Genomic DNA, 25,600 nt, shown 5'->3' on the forward strand with positions numbered 1-25,600 from the left:
ACCATTAGGAACAAAATATCTCTTTAAAGGAACATAACAAACCAGTAAGTGAAATAATAGTATCAGCCACACGGGCAGTTTTTGTACATAAATCAGAAGTTGATATAAACTTTTTAATTTGTGGAATGTTTAATTTTACAGCATTTCTATCAGGGAATTGGTGCTTTTCAAATAGTGGTATCTGTTTCTGTGTAGTGTGAATAGTTTTTGATTTTCTACGGTATATTTTGGGGAAAGAATGCGATTTTTCAGTTGACTTGTTTCTATCGTATTTCTGGATGGAAAGTAGGGAGGAGATTTACTATGAATCCTAGAGCAGGATAAGACATTGCTTAGAGATACGGCGATTAGTGTTCTTGCTAGATATTATTGTGGTAGGTAACATTAGATGTAAAATACGTGGATTTTATTCTGTCCCTGAGGTGTGCCTCCCTACCATTACTAATCCCAAACAACAATGCATTGTAGGGGCATTCACAGGGGCTAAGCCCGTTTTGGGCCCGAACTCTGTGATACCATAAATATAGAAATTCAAAAAAACTGCAGAAGTTAGTTTGCTGCCCAATCCCATAAATTTATTCAATAAATATTCTTTAAATTTAATCATTTTTTTTTTTTTGCTACATGTACAAATGATATGCAAGTGCTACCAAAGTTGGATTCTTATGATAAATGTGTTAAACATGAACCATCAACTCAGGATGAATATGTCGTCACAAAAGTTATAGTTCTTGAACTTTTTTCGTATTGTGAAAGTTATTACATCATTTATGATAAATCCTCGTGTAAATGTAACTACGAACTTATGGTCTGCGTTAATGCATCAGTTTAATGTGATTGGCTGATAGCAATATCACGTGATATGTGCATGACGATGCGAAAGGACAACAAAAACATGGAAATTATTAGTGGTCAAAGCATTCGATGAAAAACAATATGTAGATGGTTTATACTATAACATTTACCGATACAAATGCATAATACAGACTTTAGATAGAGTAATTAACGCAGACAATGACAAAAATTACGATGTTTCATTATTCATATAACGGGCTAAATTAATGGCGAAAGTCTTCAAAATCGATGAAAATTTAACCTCCACTTTGTGAATGATATAATGGCTTTATCAATATGTCATCTGACGGTAGCAAAGTAAGTACTGGCATAAATATTGTAACAATAATGTCACAAAATTGTAGGTGGAATTAGATGAAAACAAATGTTTCTGAAAACATTGATTAATTTTCTATCTGTTTGAGTTGTGAGGAGATTTGTTGACTTTGATTCAGATAAAATCATCAATGTCTCTTGAATATTCATGAAAACAATTCTTCAAATAAACAACTCCATTATCCACGTTGATGCCGGTGAGTGCGGCCCAAAGTGTACCGCTAATTCCTTGGCATTTCCTTCTCCGCCCAGTCATCACAGATCTTGTCACGAGTGGGAGATAAGTGAACACAACTCAGATTTCGGATATTTTTAAATTCCAGTTTTTTAAGAATTGATCTGGTATACTTCACGGTAGAGTTTGAAAGTGCCTGATCAATGGAATCGATGATTGAAGCGGCCCGTCGGGAGTCTATATGATAAGCAGGTGACTGACAGTCATTTTTGAGTACTGATGCTGCGGGGTAAGTCGGACTTTTCTGTGTTTTTATCGGTCGCCATTCCTTCGCTTAATGCTTAAATAAGAAAATGCAATTTCATAAACTGTTTTTTATATAGGTGATCATTGAATAAAAGAAATTTTAAAAATGTTTGAAATAAAATTATAAAAACGATAATGTTAAGAATAAAGCAATGGGTTAACCAGGAGATATAAGTTTATAGAGATTCTCTATTTAAAGCTTGCGTGTCGTTTTCAGGATGGATTGTAACCGTGTAACGCACGCAACTCCCCTGAATCTTTTCTGAAATGGGTCCAAAATGGGATCATTTATGTAGTGAAGTATTGTTTATGCCGTGATTAGTAGTACACTCAGCCTCTGAATTATAGAACTGGGATACACTGGACAGTCACTCGTACTTTAGATTTACACTCCCAATGATTGGTGTAAGGTTGAAACCGGTTGCTTTATTCAGAACTGTTTCTTATGCAATGTTCATGTGGGGCAACTAAAATTAATCGCGACGACTTTATTTCGCGTTTTACCGGAGAAAATCTTATTTACGGTAACTAATTTTCGCGATCGAGATTATCTTAAACAATTACGAGATATTAGAGGATTAGTTTGTGGCAAGAAATATTTTTCACCCGCGAATACAAGTTGGTTTACAAGATCTATATTCTATAAGAAACATCCTATATCGGCATGTTTTATTTTAGATGGTCTTTTTTAGGGATAACATGAAAACAACCTCCGCACAGCTAGGTGACTCTCATTGGATTCATTTAATCAGCACGCGTCAGTATTCACACACTAGCTGCCATTTCATTCTGAAATTCAGAAAACTATCACGGTGTTAGTGTTACAATCAGAATTGAACAGGTCGCGTATAAGAGTCTCCAAACCTCGTGTACGACATGTAACACGGAATACTAATACTCTAAATGTTGACCGTTGTCACAGATAATTTGAGCACAAAACCACCATTCACTATTTAGTTATATCTGATAAAATGGAACTAGACATTTACATGATTTCGATATTCATCCAATCTATTTTAATTGTTTCATCGATCGTATCCCTGGTTTAAATTGTCTCTAATTAACGACAAAGGCCAGCTACCTTTGAAAAAATAACGATTGCAAATATAAAATTATGCTATAAATGTCACACATTCACCTTCACCCAATACGATCATTTCGGTTTATGAATTACAAGACCCAGCATTTTTCTCCTATTCATCCTTCTATTTTGTCTAAATAATGTTTTTATTTTCTATGAAAGCACTACGATACTTTAATTTGTAAAAGCATTTTATAATCATTCATCAATCGTCGTCAAATAAGTGACATGTGTGCAGTTAACTTAACCTTCAAGGCCAATGTTTCCCTCTATTGATTTATTGCATTGTTGGGGTAGAGCGCCTACCAAAATACGGGACTTCGTGGAGTTTTAACTCACCTGAAATGAAAGCTCAAGTGAGCTATTCTGATCACCCTTTGTCTGTCGTCTGTCTGTCCGTAAATTTTTCACATTTTCATCTTCTACAGAACCACTCGACCAATTTCAATCAAACGTGGTATAAATCATCCTTGGGTGAGGGATTCAAGTTTGTTCAAATGAAGGGCCATGTCCCCTTCATAGGAAGACAATCACGAAAATGCAAAAATGGGGTGGGGTCTTTTAAAAATCTCTTTCTCCAGAACCGCTAGACCAGGGAAGTTGAATTTTACATGAAAGCTTTCTGACATAGTGCAGATTCTAGTTTGTTAAAATCATGGCCACCAATTGCAGGGTGGGGCCATAATAGGGGATCAATATTTTCCATGGGAATAAAGATTGATAAAATATCTTTTTAAAATCACAAAAATTGAACAACGGCAGGACAGCGTATCTTGATTCCGATCAAAGATCATTGTTGAAAAAAGAAATTGTGCAAAACCTTGTAATGGAGAGGCACTGCAAAATAAAAAGATTTCTCCCATTAGATGAAGCGATTACAAGGTGAAATATACACTAATTAAATTACAATATCGGATACCATTTCATACCCTGAGATAGCTAAGACAACAATATCTTAAGCAGGCGTGACACGAAAAAGATCCCTCTCTGCTTAAAGGCCGTAAGCGCAGTGCATAGGCCTAAATTCTGCAGTCCTTCATCGGTCTTGGTGGCTTCTCCATATGAGTGAAAAATTCTCGAGTGAGACGTTAAACAATATACAACCAACAAACACACAACAAAGTCCAGACGCATCTTACACATGCGCACTTTGTGTTATTGTGACGCCATATAAACTTTACTATCTGAACACTGAGACATCCTTAGATTACGGCAGATATTCAGGCAGTTTGAGATGAAGTGTAGATCTTCAAGCACCTGCAAAAATCTGTCGACATTTCTCAACTGATTAATATTAGGAAAATTTGGAATCACATAGATAAATCGGTTGGACTTTATTTACTCTTTTGATACCATCTGTTGAAGACAAGATATGGTTTTTTGGGGGTTTTTTTCATGTAAAAGCTTTTAAATAAATTCTACCTCTTAAAAATACAGAAAGAGAACAGCTAATAAAGGAGCACAATTCGTACCCATGGGAATTCCAATAGACTGCTGGAAGACCTGATCACCAGAGACTACTAAGATATTGTCAATGAGAAACTCCGGCATCTTTTTGTTTTTAAATCAACTTCAGAGTACTTGTGTGCAGAATCAGATTGGTTACGTAATTTTTGAATGACTGATCACAAGATATGAATATTTCAGAGTTAATTTTTACTGATGAAACAGCCGTCTATCAGATATCAGATAGTCACGTCTTTAATTCATTGTGAGGAATGCTGGTGTAAAGTGTTAAAAACTCATTCGTTTGGTGCTTTTGATTTTGGTTGAGAAATGTTCTGTCAAATTTACTAAAAGAACTTAAGAAGTTTTGAAAATCCACATTTAATTTGACCACTTCTCGTTAATTCATAAAGTCATTATCACTACGCTAAATTGCCTATATTTAGATATACTAGATATTATTGTTGATTTTCATACTACAGGAAGTTGTGCTTTGTGCTAAATAAATTTATGCAAATGAGAAAAATGGATCTCCATAGTTACATAGCATTTACAATGTATAATATACATACATATATAATCATCCATTTATTGTTGAGTAAAAAAACATAAAAGCTATTTGATAATGGCCTATCAAAATTCCAATATACCAATTCCCGGTAATTGCACAGAAACATTACCGTGAATAATTAATTCGTCCCCTCACCGTTTGCCATTTCCGTGTAAATAATGTCGACATCAAATACTCGCTCATTTTCATTAGAACAGAAATGCATTGAGCTAAATCTTAAGTTTGAAAGCATATCTGTGTTGGGCATTTGCATACCGATAATGAATCACTGTAAGAGGTTGCTGGAATACAGAACTATTTTTCAACATAATTTTTATCATGTTCATATCGCTACGTCATTGACATTGATATATTTTAAAATGAAAGCAGAGAAGCTCATTTAATATGATTGGTGACGATAGTGACGATAAACTGGTGACGATGATATTGGAATACGGCGCTGGCGTTATTTAGTGGGTACCGTGGATAGGATGGTCTAGATACACGCAACTGATTACATAACGGAGTGATTAATAGTTTTATATCAATAAATGTCATCAGGCTGTCATTTCTTACAATGTTGACTGAAATTTAATTAAGAGTGGTAAAAAACGGTGTTATGGATATTGTAGCGATGACTGACGAATGCATGCTTAATCAATTATATTGAAAAAAATAAATTCAATCCAGTTTCTTTATTCTCCTTACCAATAGTACAAAGGTATTGAGAAAATGCATATAAGTATCCATACCAATATATAATATGATGTGTTTACAATAAATACATATGTACAGAAATAGAAATCCTCAATTATATTTACCAACTTGAATTTCGGAAGCTGAAAGATGTATCGTGACAAATATCCTAAATTTTTGTTAAATATGCATGGGGGTGTTGAATACAGGTATGAAGTAATGTTAATGTCAAAATGTTACCTTAATACGACATCAACTGAATCAATCTGCTAAATGTGTTTGAGTGCTAACAACATGAGAAAAAAATCACCCATTTTATTTCCAACATTCCAAACAGCTGTTATAGATAAAGGCTAAGAGTGGTGTTAATATTACGTGTATCTTTCTGTTCATAAAATCCCGGACTTTAAATTATTTAAAACCCATCTCTGTTCACATACTTAGCGATTGTAAAAAATAATCAATTTTTCTCTGCTTCCTTTATTAGTGTGATTTTTCGCAGTTTTATATCACTTTATGCAGTTTGAAAAAATGTAAAAGTGAAATGGCATCGCCATTTTTCATTTTTTTTTTTTTTATCTTTAGTCATTTTTGAATTTGAGGTTTCTTTCAATATCTTTTCCTGCGCCATCATACCTTATGTTATAGTTTACTCCGCTTTATTTTCGAATTAATCTAATTTGCATATTTAGTTCAGATGATGTCACAAAGGTCCTATACATGTAATAGTCATTTATGGCCCTCAAACTATTCTTAATAAATGGAGAAGCTGAGAAGCGGATGGTAAACCCTTGGCTAGCGAAGATGTGTCAATTGAGAAATAATACATTTTATTTAAATGTTGAATTTTTTAACCATGCTCTGATCGAAACACCATGCTATCATTTCATACTGAAAATGTAAATCATATTTCAAATTTGAGCTATATCAATATGTGCATGCTTACATGTGTACGTAGAAATCAAGAAGATTCGATTAAATACTGAATGTTCAGTATACATATATATGATACATCTGAAAATAATTACCCCCTTTTATATTTCATTGTTGTTGGGGGGGTTTTTTTTGGGGGGGGGGGTATTTGTTTGGGGTTTTTTTTTTTCGTTGAAGTAGTCAGAAACTAAAATCAAAATTATATTTTTCCAGATCTGACTCCTTTTCTCGAATATGACATGGTTGTTAATGTGGTTTCCTTAAAAATTGTCAAACATGTACATGTAACTATCAATTGTTATTGACAAGAGCGATACTTATACCACCCTTGCGCAAGACCAGACATATCTCACCACCTTGCCTTCCAACTTCCATCTAGCAATACTTCCTGTCGCAAATTCTCATTCTTCCATCCAGCAATACTTCCTGTCGCAAATTCTCATTCTTCCATCCAGAAATACTTCCTGTCGCAAATTCTCATTCTTCCCACGCACACGTACCATCAGGGAATGAAACGCTATTTTGATCTTTCAACCTACCCTGCAAAAAATCACTGTAAAACAATGATTTCATTGCATTAATTCTAGATTTTACGAAAGCCACGAGAGCGAGAGGAAAACCGCTACACCTGGCAGTCTTATCACGGGCGACTTTCTAAAGTCGCACAGGTGTTGGTGGTTGTTTAATGTCCCGTCGAGAATTTTCAAGTATATTCAGACGTCACCAGCTCAAGGTGAAGTACCACAAATTGTTTGAAAAAAATTTGAAAAATGCCCATCTTTGGTCATTTCAAATACTTACATGTAGGTATATTTTTCATCATATGCGTATTCCGAATGATAAATTTGAAATTAACTGCAGAATGGTCTTTGCTAGCTTTAAAATTTACATCCACCATTCTCCGTTCCTGAAGTCGTTAAATGTTTTTGACTGACTTTTTTTGAATGATTATTTTGGTGTTTTGCTGGAGTGGGTATCTGCTATAGTACGTGTATGCGGTAAAACAGGGAAACTGTAGTATATTAACTAACAACGTCTAGGTAAGCAAAGCCCTATAAGCACTGAAGAAGGGCTGTGTTACGTGTTAACGTGTATGTCGTAACAAACTATCAAGAAGTGCTTTACCAGCACCAACTGAACTCTGCTTCTGCTATAGTTTTGTCATTGAAATTTACACTAATCATATAGTAATGTAAATATAATAATTTAATCAGCAATAGATCTACCTACTCTATCCTTTATTCGCGTTATTTGATCCTGGTACTGCTATCTATTTATCAATATAAAAAAAACTTAATCAACCATTGAAAAGTTCAAAGTGCTTTTTATATGCTCTGTTTAAAAATCGATTACGGCGCTATAAAATGGTATACCGCTAAGTCGGCCTTTAGCCAGGGAATGTTCGGACCCTCGGGACTTGTGTGCTTGGTTGTTGATTGGATGATTGGGCTTTTTATGTCAGATGGGAAGGATACATACTGACATAATTTGATATCAAAAGGCTAATTAACAAAATAATTATTTCCTTTAAATTTGTGATTGATTAATCAGTACTGAATGAAAAGAAATGGAGAAAATATTATATATAATCATTTCTATTTTCTAAAGTAATCTTCCTTTCTGAATGAAAAGTGCTATAAGTATCATTAACAACAAACACAATAATTTAAATATGTGAAATCACTAAAAATGGGTAGGAAATAAGGCATAATTATTTGTGTTTGGTTGGGTGTTCGGGGTTTAATTTCCCTCTGATAGTTTCCCTTATATAGAGAAACTACCAGTAAATAGATTAAGCATTCCAAAGCAACGTTCTGACTTGCATTTTCAGGTGAGCGATTTAAAAACCGTTTGAGGATTTAACGACGTAACATAATGAACTAATGCGCTGCTTGGTTCCAATCCAGGTCACGCGCACACGAATACGATAGAATGGAAGCAAGCATTGTCTTATTGCATCTTTGTTTACTGTGAGGACTGTAAACCAACATTTATTCGCGGGTAAAATTTTCGGTAGCAGTTATTTCTTGCCGCGAAACAGACCTTTATTGTCTCTCGTATTTGTTTAAGATACAACGTCGGTCGCGAATATTAGTAACTGTGAAACAGTTTATCGCTGGTAAAACGCGAAATAAAGTCGTCGACAATAGAAATTGGTTTACGGTGTTAATGTAACTGGCGGTTGAAATATTTGGATTCTCTTTCGTTTCGTATCATTCTAAGTATTCGTAGTTGACTCTACGTAATAATATTCACAGATTAGGGATTGAAAATTAGCTATAATTCCATTTGTTTCATCCATTAAAGCATATACATGAATAGAAAGAAATGTAACTCATCTTATCAGCGCGTCTGTTGAGATGGACCTCTCCACGTTTAATGTATCAATTCATTTTAAGATGGTCTGTGTGTTTACATTTCAGGAGGAAGAACTTTAGATTTTAGAGTATGGAAGTGGATGTCATTTGAAGCACGGGTATTGATGTAGGACCACATTACAAGCTCCCTTTCCCTGTAAAATGGGAAAATTAGACAAATTTGATATAGTATTTAAAAACTCCGACGGCGTGTGTGTTTCCGGGAATCCACTCTATGGAACCGTTGTTCTAGAACTCTCTGGAAAATTAAAACTTCACGGTAAGAGTTTTTAAATTAATGTTATTATTTTTCCTCGAAATGAAAGTAAATACCCCCCCCCCCCCCCCCCCCCCCGTTCGTTAAAGCATATAATCATTTCCTGAAAATTGCACATTATTTTCATTGGCTACCAATAAATGATAAGGTATTTATTAATCAATGACCATGCATAGTTGTATCATATGACGTGCTTAAAGCTATCGTTTAAAGTCATATTTCTCTAGAGATATTACAATATTCCATATATAAATGCTTTAGGCTAAGTGACCGGTTGTTGCACACCTACCGAGAAAGTCACGTGTGTAAGAGTTAATACATGTAATGTTCAATTTTTTCCAAATCAAAATGAAAAAACAACAACACTTGTTAACCAATAAAAAATCCCAACGAAATAAAACAAATATCTGAAATTGCTTTGGGTCCAATTTTATATTTTAAAAAACTTAGAATTTTACATCTTTTATATACAAACTACGGTATTTTTGAAACGCACTGAACCCCGCTTTTCAAGGCAACTCAGATAGTCCCACGGGTCAATAGCTGAAAAAAAATCGACTAAGACAGTCCCACGAGTCAATAGCTAAAGAATCGACACAGATAGTCCCACGGGTCAACAGCTAAAGAATCGACACAGATAGTCCCACGGGTCAATAGCTAAAGAATCGACTCAGATAGTCCCACGAGTTAATAGCTGAAGAATCGACTCAGATAGTCCCACGAGTCAATAGCTAAAGAATTGACTCAGATAGTCCCACGAGTCAATAGCTAAAGATAGTCCCACGGGTCAATAGCTGAAGAATCGACTCAGATAGTCCCACGGGTCAATAGCTGAAGAATCGACTCAGATAGTCCCACGGGTCAATAGCTGAAGAATCGACTCAGATAGTCCCACGAGTCAATAGCTAAAGAATCGACACAGATAGTCCCACGAGTCAATAGCTAAAGAATCGACACAGATAGTCCCACGAGTCAATAGTTAAAGAATCGACACAGATAGTCCCACGGGTCAAAGCTAAAGAATCGACACAGATAGTCCCACGGGTCAAAGCTAAAGAATCGACTCAGATAGTCCCACGGGTCAATAGCTAAAAAAAATCGACTAAGACAATCCTTCGGGTCAATAGCTAAAGAATCGACACAGATAGTCCCACGGGTCAATAGCTAAAGAATCGACTCAGATAGTCCCACGGGTCAATAGCTAAAGAATCGACTCTTTCTCCAAGAACACAAAGGGGTTACAAGGACACAAACAAAATGGAACACAGGTAAAATGACGTAGCAACAAAGATATTCTAATACACCATAAGAAGTTAAAATGTTTATATATCTTTAATTCACATCATTATGCCTTTCTTTAACATTATAACGACTTTATTTCGTATTATCACGCCTTTGATTTGCGTTATGTATTTTTTGCTTTACCATGCCTTTGTTTTATGTTAACATAGTTCCACCCTCCTGTGACGTCATAAGATTTTGCAAAGTCAATGATTTAATAAGATTTATGCATGACAAGAACATAAATTTTGTTGGAGTCTTTAACAATAGTTATTGTAAAAAATCTTATTAACCATAAAATACTTCAAAAGTCTAAATTATATATGAATAATCAATTATGTTTCAAAATATTTTATCCAAGGGCAATAACTCTGTTTTCATTAAATTATTTATCAAGTCCATTATGCTATATATTTCCTGTATTTTTCACAAGCATTTTGTATATTTTTTTAAAGAAACAATTTCATGAAATTATTATGAATACTATTACATATCGTTATTACCAGTTTTCATGAACTTTTGATAATGCTTTTTAAAGAAAATTGCAATTTTCTGACGTTTTTGATAGATATATGTGTGCTAATTGATTTTTTTTTTATTAATACCGCAACATACTGATTTTATCATTTTTATTTGTTACTAAGATATATTATTTAAAGAATCAACAATCAAATAAAAGATTGAACCTATAATTCTAGAAGGGTGGAATTACCTTAAAACGCCTGTAATTTGCGTCCATACATGTAAGCTTTTGATTTGCTTTATTGCGCCTTTTAAATTCGCACTGTTACGTCTTTCAAATTCGCTTTTTTACGCCTTTTAAATTCAAGTTATTATATGTTTTAAATTCATGTCATTACTACTTTTAGAGTGGCATTAATTAATACGCCTTTTAAATTCGTTATCACACCTTTGTTTTGCGTTATTACGCCTCTCATTTGAATTATTATGCCTTTCGTGTGCGTTATTAGCGTTTTCTTTGCGTTATTTCGACGTTGTGTAACTTTATTATACGTTTGTATTGCGCTAGAGAGAGAGAGAAAGAGAAAGAGAGAGAGAGAGAGAGAGAGAGTACAAACTTTTCCCCCCGAAATAGATTAGCCTTTTTCAAACACTAAAAGTTACTCGCTTTTCCACTGAGATATGCTTTAGTGCACATCAAGTCATTAGGCTTAGAATATAAAATATTTACAGCTTGGTGATTATTTATAAAATACTGAAATATTGGTGTTTATTCAGCAATAGTTCCTCTTATATCTACCCGTGTAATACCAATCTATCTTTAATTATTGATTTGCCTATCTATCCATTTACTGTAATTTGAAAGCCGTTTCTGACAAGTTAAGTCCGAATAGGACTGAGAAGAATATGTCATAATATGTCATAATCTGTCATTAGCTGACGTTAGCTGCAAATATATTGCTTTCCACATTTCAAAAAAAAAAAAAAAAAAAAAAAAGGAAAGAAAGAAAAGAGGTCAAGTTTTCTACTCATTCAGACTCACTTTCAGTTAAATTGTGTGGTTATGGTTTACGGGACAATTTTATACCAAAAAATGTATTTATCCTCTTTAAAGGAGTGGACAGACATACAATTAGCCTACATAGGTCTGTCCACTTCTCTAAAGAGGATAATTTGTATTTAGATTCACCAGTCTCTGAATCTATGTAAAATGTAGGCAATGCCTGTCCACTTCTCTAAAGAAACGATTTTGGCGTGCTTTTGCTTTGGGGGAAATTCTGTGTGCGTTCAACGAGAAATGAATAATCAAGAGATATATATCTTTAACTTAGAGAGATATCTCTTTGATTGAGAGATGTCTCCTATGGACACCTCGTGTTTTAATATTATCTCTCAAGCAAATTCTTTTAAAAGATATTTCTATAGGATCAAGATATAAATTTCTAACTTAAACAGACATTTCCCTAAATGAAATAGGTGTCTCTTAATATAAAGAAACGAAAGAGATACCCCTGTAAGTGAAAGAAATACCTCACTTAGTGAAAGAGATATTGCTTTCTTAGAAATACATCTTTCTCTATGTTGAGAGATGTATTTGGGCTAGAATAGGTCCTTGCTTATCGTAGGAGCCATTAAATCTTTCCGATGAGACCGAAAAACCGAGGTCCCGTGTCACAGCAGGTGTTGCACGATAAAGATCCCTCCCTGCTCTAAGGCCATAAGCGCCGAGCATAGGCCTAAATTTTGCAGCCCATCACCGGCAATGGTGACGTTTCCATATGAGTGAAAAATTCTCGAGAGGATTTCCATTGGCACGAATTGTGCTCCTTTATTAGCTGACTTGTTTGTATATTCCTATGAAGCAAAATTTATTCAAAACCTTATACGTGAAAAGAATAAATCTCTTGCTGTGGCCTTCAATTCGACATTTAGATATATCGTTTTATCTATTAACAATCATTTTTATTCATATGTCGATTCGATATATTCCTGTGAACTCGAAATAAAAGACACCACAGAGTCGTCCACTTCTACTTCATGCTTAGATATTTTATTGAAAGTAGATATTAACGGCAAATTAACAACTCAACTTTATGACAAGCGGGTTGATTTCAGTTTCTCCATCGTCATCTTTCCATAGTTATGTAGCAATAATCAATTATCACCTGCATATGGTGCATATCTCTCAACTGATTCGATACGCAAGAGTTTGTTCTGCGTATGGTCAGTTTTTAAATCGAAGCAGGCTACTGACAAACAAGTTGATGGTGCAGGAGTTCCAATAGTCTCGTTTAAAATCAGCATTTTGCAAATTCTATGGTCGATATAACAATCTAGTTTACCAGTACAACCTATCATTGAGTCAAATGTTGTCTGAAGTGTTTCATACCGATTGTTGGGTCGTTCAGGACACACTAATTTTGATTACGGATAACTCCATTTACTTGATCAAGATATATGGCTCATGACGGGTGTGACCGGTCGACAGGGGATGTTTACTTCTCCTAGGCACGTGATCCCACCTCTGATGTGTCATGGGGTCCATGTTTGCCCAACTCTCTATTTTGTATTGCTTATGGGAGTTATGAGATTGATCACTGTTCGTTATCTTCACCTTTCACGTTATACAATATACAAACCAATCAATCATAACTTACAGAAATATCTCTTATTTTTCTACAAGAATGGATCAAATGGACTAATTTTAATTAGATTGTTGTATATCATTCAACAGTTGATAACTATTTTCTAGCGAACAGTTTATAGGATATAAGTATTACTCATCCTGGCATGTGCATTCACGTGACCGCCTCCATTTTGTTTGCAGCTCGAATCCCGGCTTGTTATCCTTCCAATCTTGCAGAAATCGTCGGTTATTAACATTATGGAATATTTTATATTTCAGCCCGAATTAGTTCAGTTTTGTTCGGAGTCCTAAAGCAGGCTTTTTTCTTTGTTATACAATGTATGTAAATTTCTTAGATTTTCTGCCTACGAGAGCAATTTGTTCCCCTTTTACCTGATATTAAAAAATTGGAAATTTGTTATTAAAGGGACTGGTTCAAGATTTCCCTCCACTTTAAATGATCAAAATCTACTGTTTACTGTTTTTAAAGTGTTTCACCAAAAAATAATGTTTTAATAGCAGCTCATTATAGAGAGTTTATTATTTGTTTTAAAAACAAAAGATTGAGGTGTGTTATTGTTTACAAAGTTTTCAAAATAAATGAATATCGAACCAAGTTTATTATATATATCGCATTTCAAATATACTTTACGTAAGATATGTCATTTAAAATTTAAATTTGTGACTGTAAAACATTCAGATGCTTTTTAAATTACAAAATCAACATTTCACTGGTTTGTTTGTAAACATAAAAAAGACTCGACTCTTTGTTTACATAACTTTTGTCCTTGCATTCAGAAGGTCCAAATTTTGGTTGTCAACATTAAATGAGATTAAATTTAAATTTTCAACATTAAGAATGAAAACTATCTTCTTCTTTTCTTCAAAAAATGTGAATCAGTCCCTTTTAATAATTGAATTGTATCCAAACGTTTTAAACAGAAAGTAGTGTTATTCTAGTGACGCCAAACCAAACCGGATAAAACTGCCGCCACGGCCAGAAAATTAATATGAATTCAATAAAAAGTATTTGGAATATCTCTAGAGTGCAGTTTTAAACATTAGTATGGTATTGAATTACTCACTATAAACAGCGAACCAGAAAACAAATTAAAATGTCATCAATTGTTAAATGGTATTAATTAAATGTATGTTTTGCTGTCTTCATATATCTATGAACAAGAAGAAAAATAAAACTCAGAAAGGTACACAATGTACTTTCTTTCCAGACTAATTAGTAATTTGGTTTTTAATTGCAGATATTTTACTTCGCTTCCATGGTTACGCCAGTGTTTGCTGGATTGAGCGACATTCCAGCGGCCATGGGAAAAACAAAAAGGCGGTCGCCAAGCACTTCTCCAGCGAAGAGATTTACTTTGACCACACTGTTAATATTTATGGTACAATATTAATACCGTTATGATTTTAATTTCATCATACCCAAGATTCAATTAAGTAATAAATTTCATTTTTGAAAATGCATGACGGTGTGAAGGGAGAAGCTTCACGCGTTTGCGCTTCATGAAAAATATGCCGGCACGTAACACATTATAGTTCATACCCCCATGTATTTTCAAAACTGAATTCCTTCATTTATATCTATATTCTATTGGAAGTCCCAGCCGTTAAAAAGGATTAAGTGAGGCAACACTTATATCTGATAGTGAAATAAACACTTTTGTATTTCTTAGAAATTCGGTTATTCTGACGTCATGAAAATGGAGATTTTGTACATTTTCCTTTGAATATTTTAAGCGTTATGGACCGCCCGGAACGATTTTCTGATATTTGCAACTTTCAATATAAGAATTACCATATCTCAATTTCATTGAGGAGGATGTGTTATGCCTATTCTACTTTTAGAAAATAGAAAGTTTTGGCCAGTTGAAAATAAATGGAGTTAACTTGATGTATTTGTGAGATACATGTACATCATAAATCCAATGTTAACACCTTTTCTTTATTTTTTATGATATAGTTATTGGTTTATGTTTTACGTGAGAATTTTTCCCGCGTTAACTGACATACCACAAGCTTTAGGAGAAGTACCACTTTAGACCTCTGCTTAGCCCTCCATCTCCTGCTGTATGCGTGGTTCTCCATTTATAAAATCATACCTGAAAGACCTACTACTCTCACTTCTAAATGGCGAATATAAAAACAGAATGTAGACACGTAAAAAAAAAAACCCAGCGCCTTGATAAGTTGACTCACTCCTTCTCTAGTTTTGAAATCCTTCATTTACTAACCATTTATAAAATAAAATTATACAATTTGCAAAACTATTTCATGACTAATTCATGTCTTAATTTCTCAGAATATACATTCATTAATCTACTGCCTTGATATTTATCAACATTTCATTTGCCTATTTTCTTTTTCTCCTGACGATTTTGTTAAAGTATGGAAAGTCTAAATGAGAATGAACTGAACTTCAAGCGAACATTTCTTGGCGATTTTTTAATCATATATATATATATATTGCTATATCAAGAAAAATACAATAAAATGAAAAGTTTAATCAGTGACTTATATAATTAATTTAACTAACTTTATTTACTTTCATGGAATCTAGGTCATGTAGGTAAAGAAGTGCAAACGCTGCCTTCCGGTTCCCACTCCATCCCGTTCGAGTTTCATCTTCCTGCTGACTGCCCCACGTCTTACGAGGGCTCCATTGGTCGCGTGCGTTATTATGTGTCCGCCCGGATCCGGAAGTTGTATGAAATTGAACACACGACGATGAAACTCTTCACTGTTATCAACCATCTTGACGTTAACAACGATTTACGGTTACAGGTAGACATTTCATATGCAACAGGCAGAGTTAACTGCTTACACGCAGGTTTTACAGGTTACAGAGTTCATAGGTTACATAGAGTTCATAGGTTACATAGAGTTCATAGGTTACAGAGAGTTCATAGTTTAAACGTAGATTTTCCCGGATACAAACAGAGTTTACAGGTTACAGAGAGTTCAGAGGTTACATAGAGTTCACGGGTTACACGTATATTTTACCGGTTACATTTGGTTGTAGATCAGACTTTTTAAAAGTCTTTAATTTTACAGCTTTTTAAGGGATTCATTTATTAAGTACTAAGTTTTATTTGCTGAAGGATCAGAAGAGACTTACAGGTGTAAATTTTGTAATCGTTGCATATTACTGGCCGACTTCGAAAGGTCACACCTCTGTTCGAAGTTACAAATGTATGTATCATTCAGATCGAAACGCGGGACCGTTAACTATTGGAATAAAACAGAAATGGTAAAGCAACAATGTTGAAAAATCATGCAAATTGCAAAGAAAATTTTACACCATGTTTTGATTAAGCAGCCTTGGCGGGAATTATCTATTTTTATGATACAGAATTTATTCTCAAGCTCTTACATTAGAAGAAAAAAGTATCATACTGTGGCCTTTACCGTAACTCGATACTTATTACATGTAGATATATCAACGACGTTTGATTTATCAATACTACTCATTTTCATTCATGTGTTGATTCGATAAATCCCAGTGAACTCGAAAGGTAACTCGAATTAAAAGACACCACAGGGTCCTCCATCGTCGGAAACCCACGTCTGATTACGCTTCGTTCCTCTCTCCATCACCCGTGAGTCCATTCATTCCTACTCGCTCGTTCTCATGAATAATTAATGAGGCAATTTGATTGGGTGCTCATCGTATACCCTGAGCGAATTTGTCAAATCAACAAGACGCTTTCAGCCCAATTTCGGTATACAATATTTGTGATAGCAAAGTTAAATTGATGTTACCTTTAAAAACAGAAGAGTTCTGTTACTATAACGATTACTTTGATTGGACTATATTTTTAAATATTTATTCATGAGAACGAGCTAGTATGAATGAATGGACCCACGAGTGAAGGAGAGAGGAACGAAGCGTAATCAGCCGTGGGTTTCCGACGATGAGGGTCCTCCAAATCTGCTTCAAATTTTGATATTTTATTGAATAGACATTAACAGCAAACTGACAACTCAAATTATGACAAACGAGATGATTTCAGCTTCTCCATCGTCAACTTCCCATATATATGTAGTAATATTCCATTATCACTTATATATGGTGTTTACATCTCTCAACTGATTCGATAAGCGAGAGTAAGTTCAATTTTCAAATCGAGGCAAGCTACTGACAAATGAGTTGACGTTACAGGGGTTTCAACAGTCTCGTTTAAAGTCGTAATTTCGCATATTCTATGGGCGTTATAATAGTTTATCAATACAACCTGTCATTTGGTCGAATGATGTCTGACTCGTTTGATACAAATTGTTAGGTCGTTACATAATGACTTCGAAGTATTCCGTTTACTTAATCAAAATATACATGTATATATGTAGGGTTCAAGGCGAATGTGACCGGTAAACAAGGGATGCTTACTCCTCCTAGGCACTTGACCCAACCGATCTATTTACCGAAGAAAATGCATTATATTTCTCTCGGGCAGTGCCCTTGGTTATGGATGGATAGACATTCTTTAGTTTGATCATTATTTGTAGCATCATCAATAATCAAAGGACATTGTAGTTAAACAGTCTACACACTTATGATAATTAAAAATCTTCAAGGTTCTCTAGAGTTCACTGTTTAGAAGAACTACATTAATTAAATGGCTGATTTTTTTAAATAACAGATTATGAATGTGTTTTGTGTTTTTTTGTACAATATTGCAAAAAATATATAAAATATTGAAAGAGTAATATTACAACCCTTTCTTTACTTCCAGCAATCAGCGGATGCGAATAATGAGATAATGCTTTGTTGCCTGTGTTGTAAGTCCGGACCAATCAGTGCCACGTTATTTTTAGAAACAATCGGTTTCGTACCCGGTGAGGGAATACCTATCCACGTGGAGATTGAGAACAGGAGCGGAAGGAAGATTTCTGCGGCCAGTGTTACGCTGCTAATGGTAAATCTTTATTTTTCATCTCCTCGATATGAAGAGTCCTGGTATGATTTAAATCTAATGTTGTAGTAATATTACCATTGTTTATCGGCCCGGATAGCTTAGTGGTTAGATCACCTAAATAGTAACGCAAAGGTCCCTGGTTCGATACCCGTTTATTACAAAGATTTTGTTACAGTTAGAACATTCATTTATAAAACTTACTGATTTTCACTTGCAGCAACCTCGAACTAACTCTATAACAGATATGGTAATATACCCAGGGTTTTTAGTTGAAACGAAATAGAATGCAAGTGGATTGTGTGTGAAATTTCATGCATGATTGGGAAACGTCGCGTATGTCCTTAATAAGGCCATGCTCGAATAATATCTCAAGCGGAACTTCTGAGAACACGAAAGGGAACAAGAACGGTAACTCTGATTAACTTGCTACACCATTGTCAAAAAGAAAAAGAGTTTGGCAATTCTATAAACCTATATTGCAATCGAAACTAATCATATTATCTGCTATCATGCTCTTTCTGTATTTTGTCAATGTAAAAGTACCTGTACAAGAAGTTTGCACTGTCTGGTAAATTTGAAAATTAAAAATCAAAATCAAACGCTATATCATTCACAATCCTAACTCATGAATAGTAAAATATGATAAATCAAGTTTTATCAAAAGGAGTCTTGCTTCACTGCAGAATCATGTTTTTTGCCTCTTTCAACAAAATCAAACTATTTAATTTTCATTTCGTTTTTAAATAGAATAGATTCAAGAAACCCAATTAAGAAATAAGACAAAGCAAATATCAAAATCCACCAAATTCGATACATTCACAGGATCCTGAAATGAGTATTTCACATCAATCACAATATTTCAACATTTTGTCAATTACATAGTGATAATAAAAGATTTTCCATATAAGTTTTAAAATCTGTGTTTGAGATTTTATCCTTGAAAGAGAAGAACACTCAATGGAAGACATTCACTGATTTTGTAAAGATGAGGATCTTAATAGTATTCAATCGATGTATAATTTAATGGCCAAAGTCCTCTTTGAAGAAGGAAATGTCTTTCTTTGAATATTTCATGCCTCCACGGGATATTTCCTTTGATTAATATCTGGAGAATTATCAATTTTCCAATCAGGTGGTCCGGTACAACACAAGCAAGAAATCGAAGACCCACACAAATAAAGTGGCGTCTGCGTGTAAAACTGAATGGAATGCTGGGAAATCAGGAGTGTGGACAGGAGAACGACTAATCATTCCCTCTGTCCCGCCATCATATCTCTTCGGATGTGACATCATTGACATCTCATACGTGCTCGAGGTAGATGATCTTTGTATGAAAATATTTCGCAAATTTAATTTGACCTATATAGAATTCAGGAACCTCTTGACAGATTAGAGAGATGTGTTGTTCAAACACAATACCAGCCTTGATTTTACCAATTGATGTGGTATTTGTACATATATAAGCATGATTCTACTTAAAGGTTTGAGTGTGGTCCTCTGATATGACAATATAGTTGCGAAAAGCTTATTGTAATCCATGATATTATTCATCAGTATTAGTTTCGTAAAATTAATCAAGATTAGTTTCGTAAAATTAATCAGGAGTAGTTTCGTGAAATTGATCAGGATTAGTTTCGTAATATTAATCAGGATAACTAATTAATTATAAGCAAATGCTAGTATCAATGAAGAGATTCCATGATGTCCTTTACCTTTATTCATAGAAAAAGATGGTTCTTTATCCCATTGTTCAGAGGCTCTGTAGCTTAGAAAATGTCACTAACATTGACATTCAATACACAATGCGAGCCATGGTTTTTGCTCGAGATGCTTAAGTATACATAAGCATTATATATAAGTATTGAGATATAATGCTGCAAAACACTTTGATGATTTGCTAAACTTGGAGTTAATTCAAACTGATCCTTCTAAAAAGGCCTTCTTTGAAACTCAGCGTAACATTCATTATTTATCATTCTTGGGAAACTTTCAGCTTCTTTGCATCAATATTTTTTCACTTAAACCTATACATTTGAAATCCAGAGAAAACTGATTCGTATCAAATTGTGTTTGCACAATGTATACCAATCATAAATACACGAATGATATCGATTTCATGAAAAACTATGACTATATATCAAAAGGCGTTTTTTTTTTCAAATTTTTCAAAATTATTTCGCTATTGAATTAAATATCAATAGAAATATGACAAGAATGGATCCAAGGTAAATATTCGCCAGAGGTTTAGCAATATCAAAGCCTATACAAATTATTTCACAAACTTTTATGACAATTGTTATAGAGTACCCACTGTATTTAATGAAAATTATTCTAATTTCAACCCCCATTATTACTCAGGGGAAACACGATAAGGGATATGGCGATATTTTATCGTTCTTGGATTATATTATCAGTCACTAGATTTGAATAATAGATAGCATTCCCAGTTTGATTATTGTGCAATAACTTTTACGGTAGTTGCAACAACCATGCTTCCTGCATTTTGCTGCAATTATGTCTCTTGGTGACATTTTCTGTTCTTCGTAATATCCTTTTAAACTTTCAAAATGTAATTATCAACACTTCACCAGTCCACCATACATGATCTAGTTTGCCAATACAACTTATCATTGGGTCAAATGCTGTATAGGCATGTTTCATACCGATTGTTCGACCGTTCTTGGCACACTGAGTTTTACTACGGATTACTCTGTTTACCTGATCAAGATGAGGGGCTCAAAGCGGGTGTGGCCGGTCGACGGGGATGCTTGTTCCTCCTGGGCACATGACCCCACCTCTGGTGGGTCCAAGGGCAGTGGCGTAGCTTCCATTGAGGCAACCGAGGCAGCTGCCTCGGTAAAAAAAACCCCACCTTTTACGTTGTTAAAATGTCGATAGCTTCTGGGGGGCTGCGCTCCCCAGACCCCCTGCCTCGGTAATATTCGAACCCAAGCTACGCCTATGAAGGGTCTGTGTTTGCCCACTTTCTATTTTGTATTGCTTGTGGAAGTTATGAGATTGATCGCCGTTCGCTATCTTCACATTTCATGCGTTATCCGTTCGTTTGCAATTTTATACACGTGGCACTGTTTCCCAAACATATATGTACCGTTTGTGAATTTATACATACGATTTATTGAACAAATATATGTACATTTTAATCAATAATTCTAAAGTTTACGCTCTCGTTATTATTTCAGCTCCGTTTCGTTATTACGTCCGTTTCGTTATTACGTCAGCTTCGTTATATTACGTCAGCTCCGTTATATTACGTCAGCTTCGTTATATTACGTCAGCTTCGTCTGTACTCTCTTTTGGGTTTTGCTTCATTCGTATAAGTATAAGGAAGCGATAAGTAATGTACCCGTCGTCAGTAAAATTTGGAATCTCTTTTACGGTAATTAATGTACCCGTCGTCAGTAAAATTTGGAATCTCTTTTACGGTAGTATCTAGGGCACTGCGTGCATCCCAATCTTTATTCAGCAGTCTTTACATTTTCCATTTGTGCATCATAATTCTTCCAGCATTCAAAATGTTCTTTTCATGAAAGAATTCTATTCTGTTTCTTCTTAATGAGATGTTCAACTTCTAAACCTATTTAGAATGTAAATTGCACATACTCCCTAGTGAATTCCAAACCAAAGAAATTATAAATCAATTTCTTCAAGTCTCATGCAAGCATTGTTCAAAATTTGTCATATTTTTACCACGAGTACAGTTGAATCATGTCACCATTGTTTAATTCTCGTCACATTTTACATGTTAACATTGTTTAATTCTCGTCACATTTTACATGTTAACATTGTTTAATTCTCGTCACATTTTACATGTTAACATTGTTAATCCTCGTCACATTTTACATGTTAACATTGTTAATCCTCGTCACATTTTACATGTTAACATTGTTTAATTCTCGTCACACTTTACATGTTAACATTGTTTAATCCTCGGCACATTTTACATGTTTTAACATTGTTAATTCTCGTCACATTTTACATGTTAACATTGTTTAATCCTCGGCACATTTTACATGTTAACATTGTTAATTCTCGTCACATTTTACATGTCACCATTGTTTAATTCTCGTCACATTTTACATGTTAACATTGTTAATCCTCGTCACATTTTACATGTTAACATTGTTTAATCCTCGGCACATTTTACATGTTAACATTGTTAATTCTCGTCACATTTTACATGTTAACCTTGTTTAATTCTCGTCACATTTTACATGTTAACATTGTTTAATTCTCGTCACATTTTACATGTTAACATTGTTAATTCTCGTCACATTTTACATGTTAACATTAATCCTCGTCACATTTTACATGTTAACATTGTTCAATTCTCGTCACACTTTACATGTTAACCTTGTTTAATTCTCGTCACATTTTACATGTTAACATTGTTTTAATCATCGTCACATTTTACATGTTAACATTGTTTTAATCATCGTCACATTTTACATGTTAACCTTGTTTAATTCTCGTCACACTTTACATGTTAACCTTGTTTAATTCTCGTCACATTTTACATGTTAACATTGTTAATTCTCGTCACATTTTACATGTTAACCTTGTTTAATTCTCGTCACATTTTACATGTTAACATTGTTTAATTCTCGTCACATTTTACATGTTAACATTGTTTAATTCTCGTCACATTTTACATGTTAACATTGTTAATCCTCGTCACATTTTACATGTTAACATTGTTTTAATCATCGTCACATTTTACATGTTAACATTGTTAATTCTCGTCACATTTTACATGTTAACCTTGTTTAATTCTCGTCACATTTTACATGTTAACATTGTTAATTCTCGTCACATTTTACATGTTAACATTATTTAATTCTCGTCACATTTTACATGTTAACCTTGTTTAATTCTCGTCACATTTTACATGTTAACATTGTTTAATTCTCGTCACACTTTACATGTTTTAACATTGTTAATCCTCGTCACATTTTACATGTTAACCTTGTTTAATTCTCGTCACATTTTACATGTTAACATTGTTAATTCTCGTCACATTTTACATGTTAACATTGTTTAATTCTCGTCACATTTTACATGTTAACATTGTTTAATTCTCGTCACGTTTTACACTTATTCTGCAGCTAAAGGTTCATCCCTCTGGACCTTCCTTTACATTACCAGTGAAAATGGAGGTGGTGATCGGAACAAAGCCCCTGAAGAACTCTGTCAGTAACTTCTCGTACAGCGGATCAGGAGTTTCACTGAACTCTACGATAATCCACAGCAACGAAACCCATTCACAACGTAAGCTCCTTCTTAAGAATCTACTTATCAATTCTTGTTTTTCTCTACTTGTTTTACAAACAGTAAAAGTATATATGGTGATAAAAAGAATATCTTTTCTTCTGTCATAAATGACAATGTCAAAAGAAGAAAAAATATTTTGAGGTATTCACTATAAGCCTAATCTGGAGACGTTCAGAATCTACGTTTTATTATTAGTTAATATTTGTCATTATGTATGATATTAATCCAATTTGAAACATGAATTAATTAATCAATAATACAAAGACATCTGAAGTAACACGCTAAAGGCTTAACGTCGAATATCATAGTGAATTTTACTTGCATCCAAATAATACATATTAATATTATTACATATATAATAACATTACCCCCTTAAATACTTATTTCCTGGGTTTCTCGGGGGTGGGGGGGGGGGGTTGAGTAGAAACTTTGACTTCTGGGATTGTTCTCTAATTTTGACTGCTCAAATAAAAGAAAATTCAAACTTAAATTGTAGAGTTTTTTGGGAAATCCAAGTCTGCTCATAATTATATTAAGTCAACGGGCTTTTAAAATAATGGACCGTTTATCACTATAAAGCCAGTATGATATTATGCTTAGTTTATCTATCGGTCATCATCTCAATCAGAGAATCCATTGAATTAATGATATCTTCTGTTGATATGCGATAGCGTTAGTGGATGAAACTGAACCCATTGATTTCAGAGGCGGATCCAGAAAATTTTCAAAGAGGGTTTGTGACCCAAGTTTGTTCCTTTACCGCTCATAAAGGAGATGACTGTTAAAGGCATCACAATGGCAATAACTTACCCTTTTTAAAAATAACTTTCAACCAAAGGGGGGGTTGGGTTAAAAAAACCCATACCCCTCCAGATCCGCCAATGGATTTAATGACATAATTCTACCATTAGTGGTTGATGCTATTATTTTGCTAGTAGTGTATATGGTTTTGTTCATGAATGATACACTTCTGACTATATATCATTTATGTGTCATGTAAATTTTGAATATACTGGGTAAAAACTAAAATTACACTGACAGATGGATGACGTAATAGTTACACTGTGACAGGTGGATGACGTAATAGTTTGTTATCTACACAGTATCGCCAACAAACCTATGGTATATCATTAGTGGATTTCATATCCTTACTTGATGGACTACAATGCGCATTAATATCTTACACGGCGTAATGAGACTGTTGTTGTTGTGCTTTGTAGTTTGTGCGAGGTACACAGAGAGCGTGCTGGGGAAGGTGACGGTCGAGGATGACAAGGAGTGTGATAAGATTCCCTATGACATCACTTTCGCTCCGGTCTATCCCTACCACTCACTCTCCAATAAAACCGACACCTTTCAGGTAAACTCGCCCAAAACTAGAGTGAAGGAAGTCCAAAGACAACAGACGCTTCCCAGCTGAATGCTGTTTTAGAAACTGTGCACAACTTTGCCGGTTCTATGTTATAGGCTCACCTTAAATGGAGAGCAATGCCACGCCACATGCTGATGGATCTTTTCTTCTCAATCCGGGACCTTAAGGGAAAGGAACATTCTGCTGAATTTCGAATGTGAATAAGTTGTGTTTCTTAAGTACTAGTATATGACTTGCAGTACTTATTGAAATTGGAAGTGTACAGCCAATAATTTCTTGTGAAGATTTGTTCAAATGTATTTTTACGCCGAGAAATGTACACCCGATTAAAACTTTATTTTACTATTCAATATACAATTGTACCGTACTTTACAGTCGGGATGTGACGTAGAACAGGCTATAGGTCTGTACGGGATGTGACGTAGAACAGGCTATAGGTCTGTACGGGATGTGACGTAGAACAGGCTATAGGTCTGTACGGGATGTGACGTAGAACAGGCTATAGGTCTGTACGGGTCCCCTCCATGTTTCATTGATACCGAGTCATTAATTGATATATATTTTTTACTGGTTGTTTCATAACATGTGAAATCATTTCAATGTTTTTATGTTCGACTTGCTTTAAAAAATAAAGAATGAGACACTAAA

The 25,600-nt window shown here is 34.4% G+C and overlaps 1 protein-coding gene across 2 annotated transcripts; it reads left to right on the top strand.

The window, feature by feature from the left end:
* Positions 1-964: 964 nt before the first annotated feature.
* Positions 965-25,600, top strand: LOC125652705 (arrestin domain-containing protein 3-like). Of its 2 annotated transcripts, XM_048882066.2 has the most exons (8): positions 967-1,634; positions 8,781-8,994; positions 14,620-14,760; positions 15,936-16,159; positions 18,109-18,291; positions 19,424-19,606; positions 23,415-23,577; positions 24,801-25,600. In XM_048882066.2, the coding sequence occupies exons 2-8, from the start codon at positions 8,877-8,879 to the stop codon at positions 24,998-25,000; spliced, it is 1,212 nt and encodes a 403-aa protein (XP_048738023.1). In that variant the 5' UTR covers positions 967-1,634; positions 8,781-8,876; the 3' UTR covers positions 25,001-25,600. The 2 variants fall into 2 exon arrangements, with proteins under 2 accessions (XP_056021613.1, XP_048738023.1); XM_056165638.1 differs by lacking the exon at positions 19,424-19,606 and having other exon boundaries at positions 965-1,634.

The sequence above is a fragment of the Ostrea edulis genome, chromosome 5 (assembly GCF_947568905.1).
Source record: "Ostrea edulis chromosome 5, xbOstEdul1.1, whole genome shotgun sequence".
NCBI classification, from domain to species: domain Eukaryota; kingdom Metazoa; phylum Mollusca; class Bivalvia; order Ostreida; family Ostreidae; genus Ostrea; species Ostrea edulis.

Coding starts and splice junctions, on each gene's coding strand:
- LOC125652705 (XM_048882066.2), top strand. CDS start 8,877: ATGGGAAAATTAGACAAATTTGATATAGTATTTAAAAACTCCGACGGC. Junction 18,292..19,423: donor CCAGTGTTACGCTGCTAATG/GTAAATCTTTAT, acceptor TTTTCCAATCAG/GTGGTCCGGTACAACACAAG. Junction 23,578..24,800: donor CAACGAAACCCATTCACAAC/GTAAGCTCCTTC, acceptor TGTGCTTTGTAG/TTTGTGCGAGGTACACAGAG.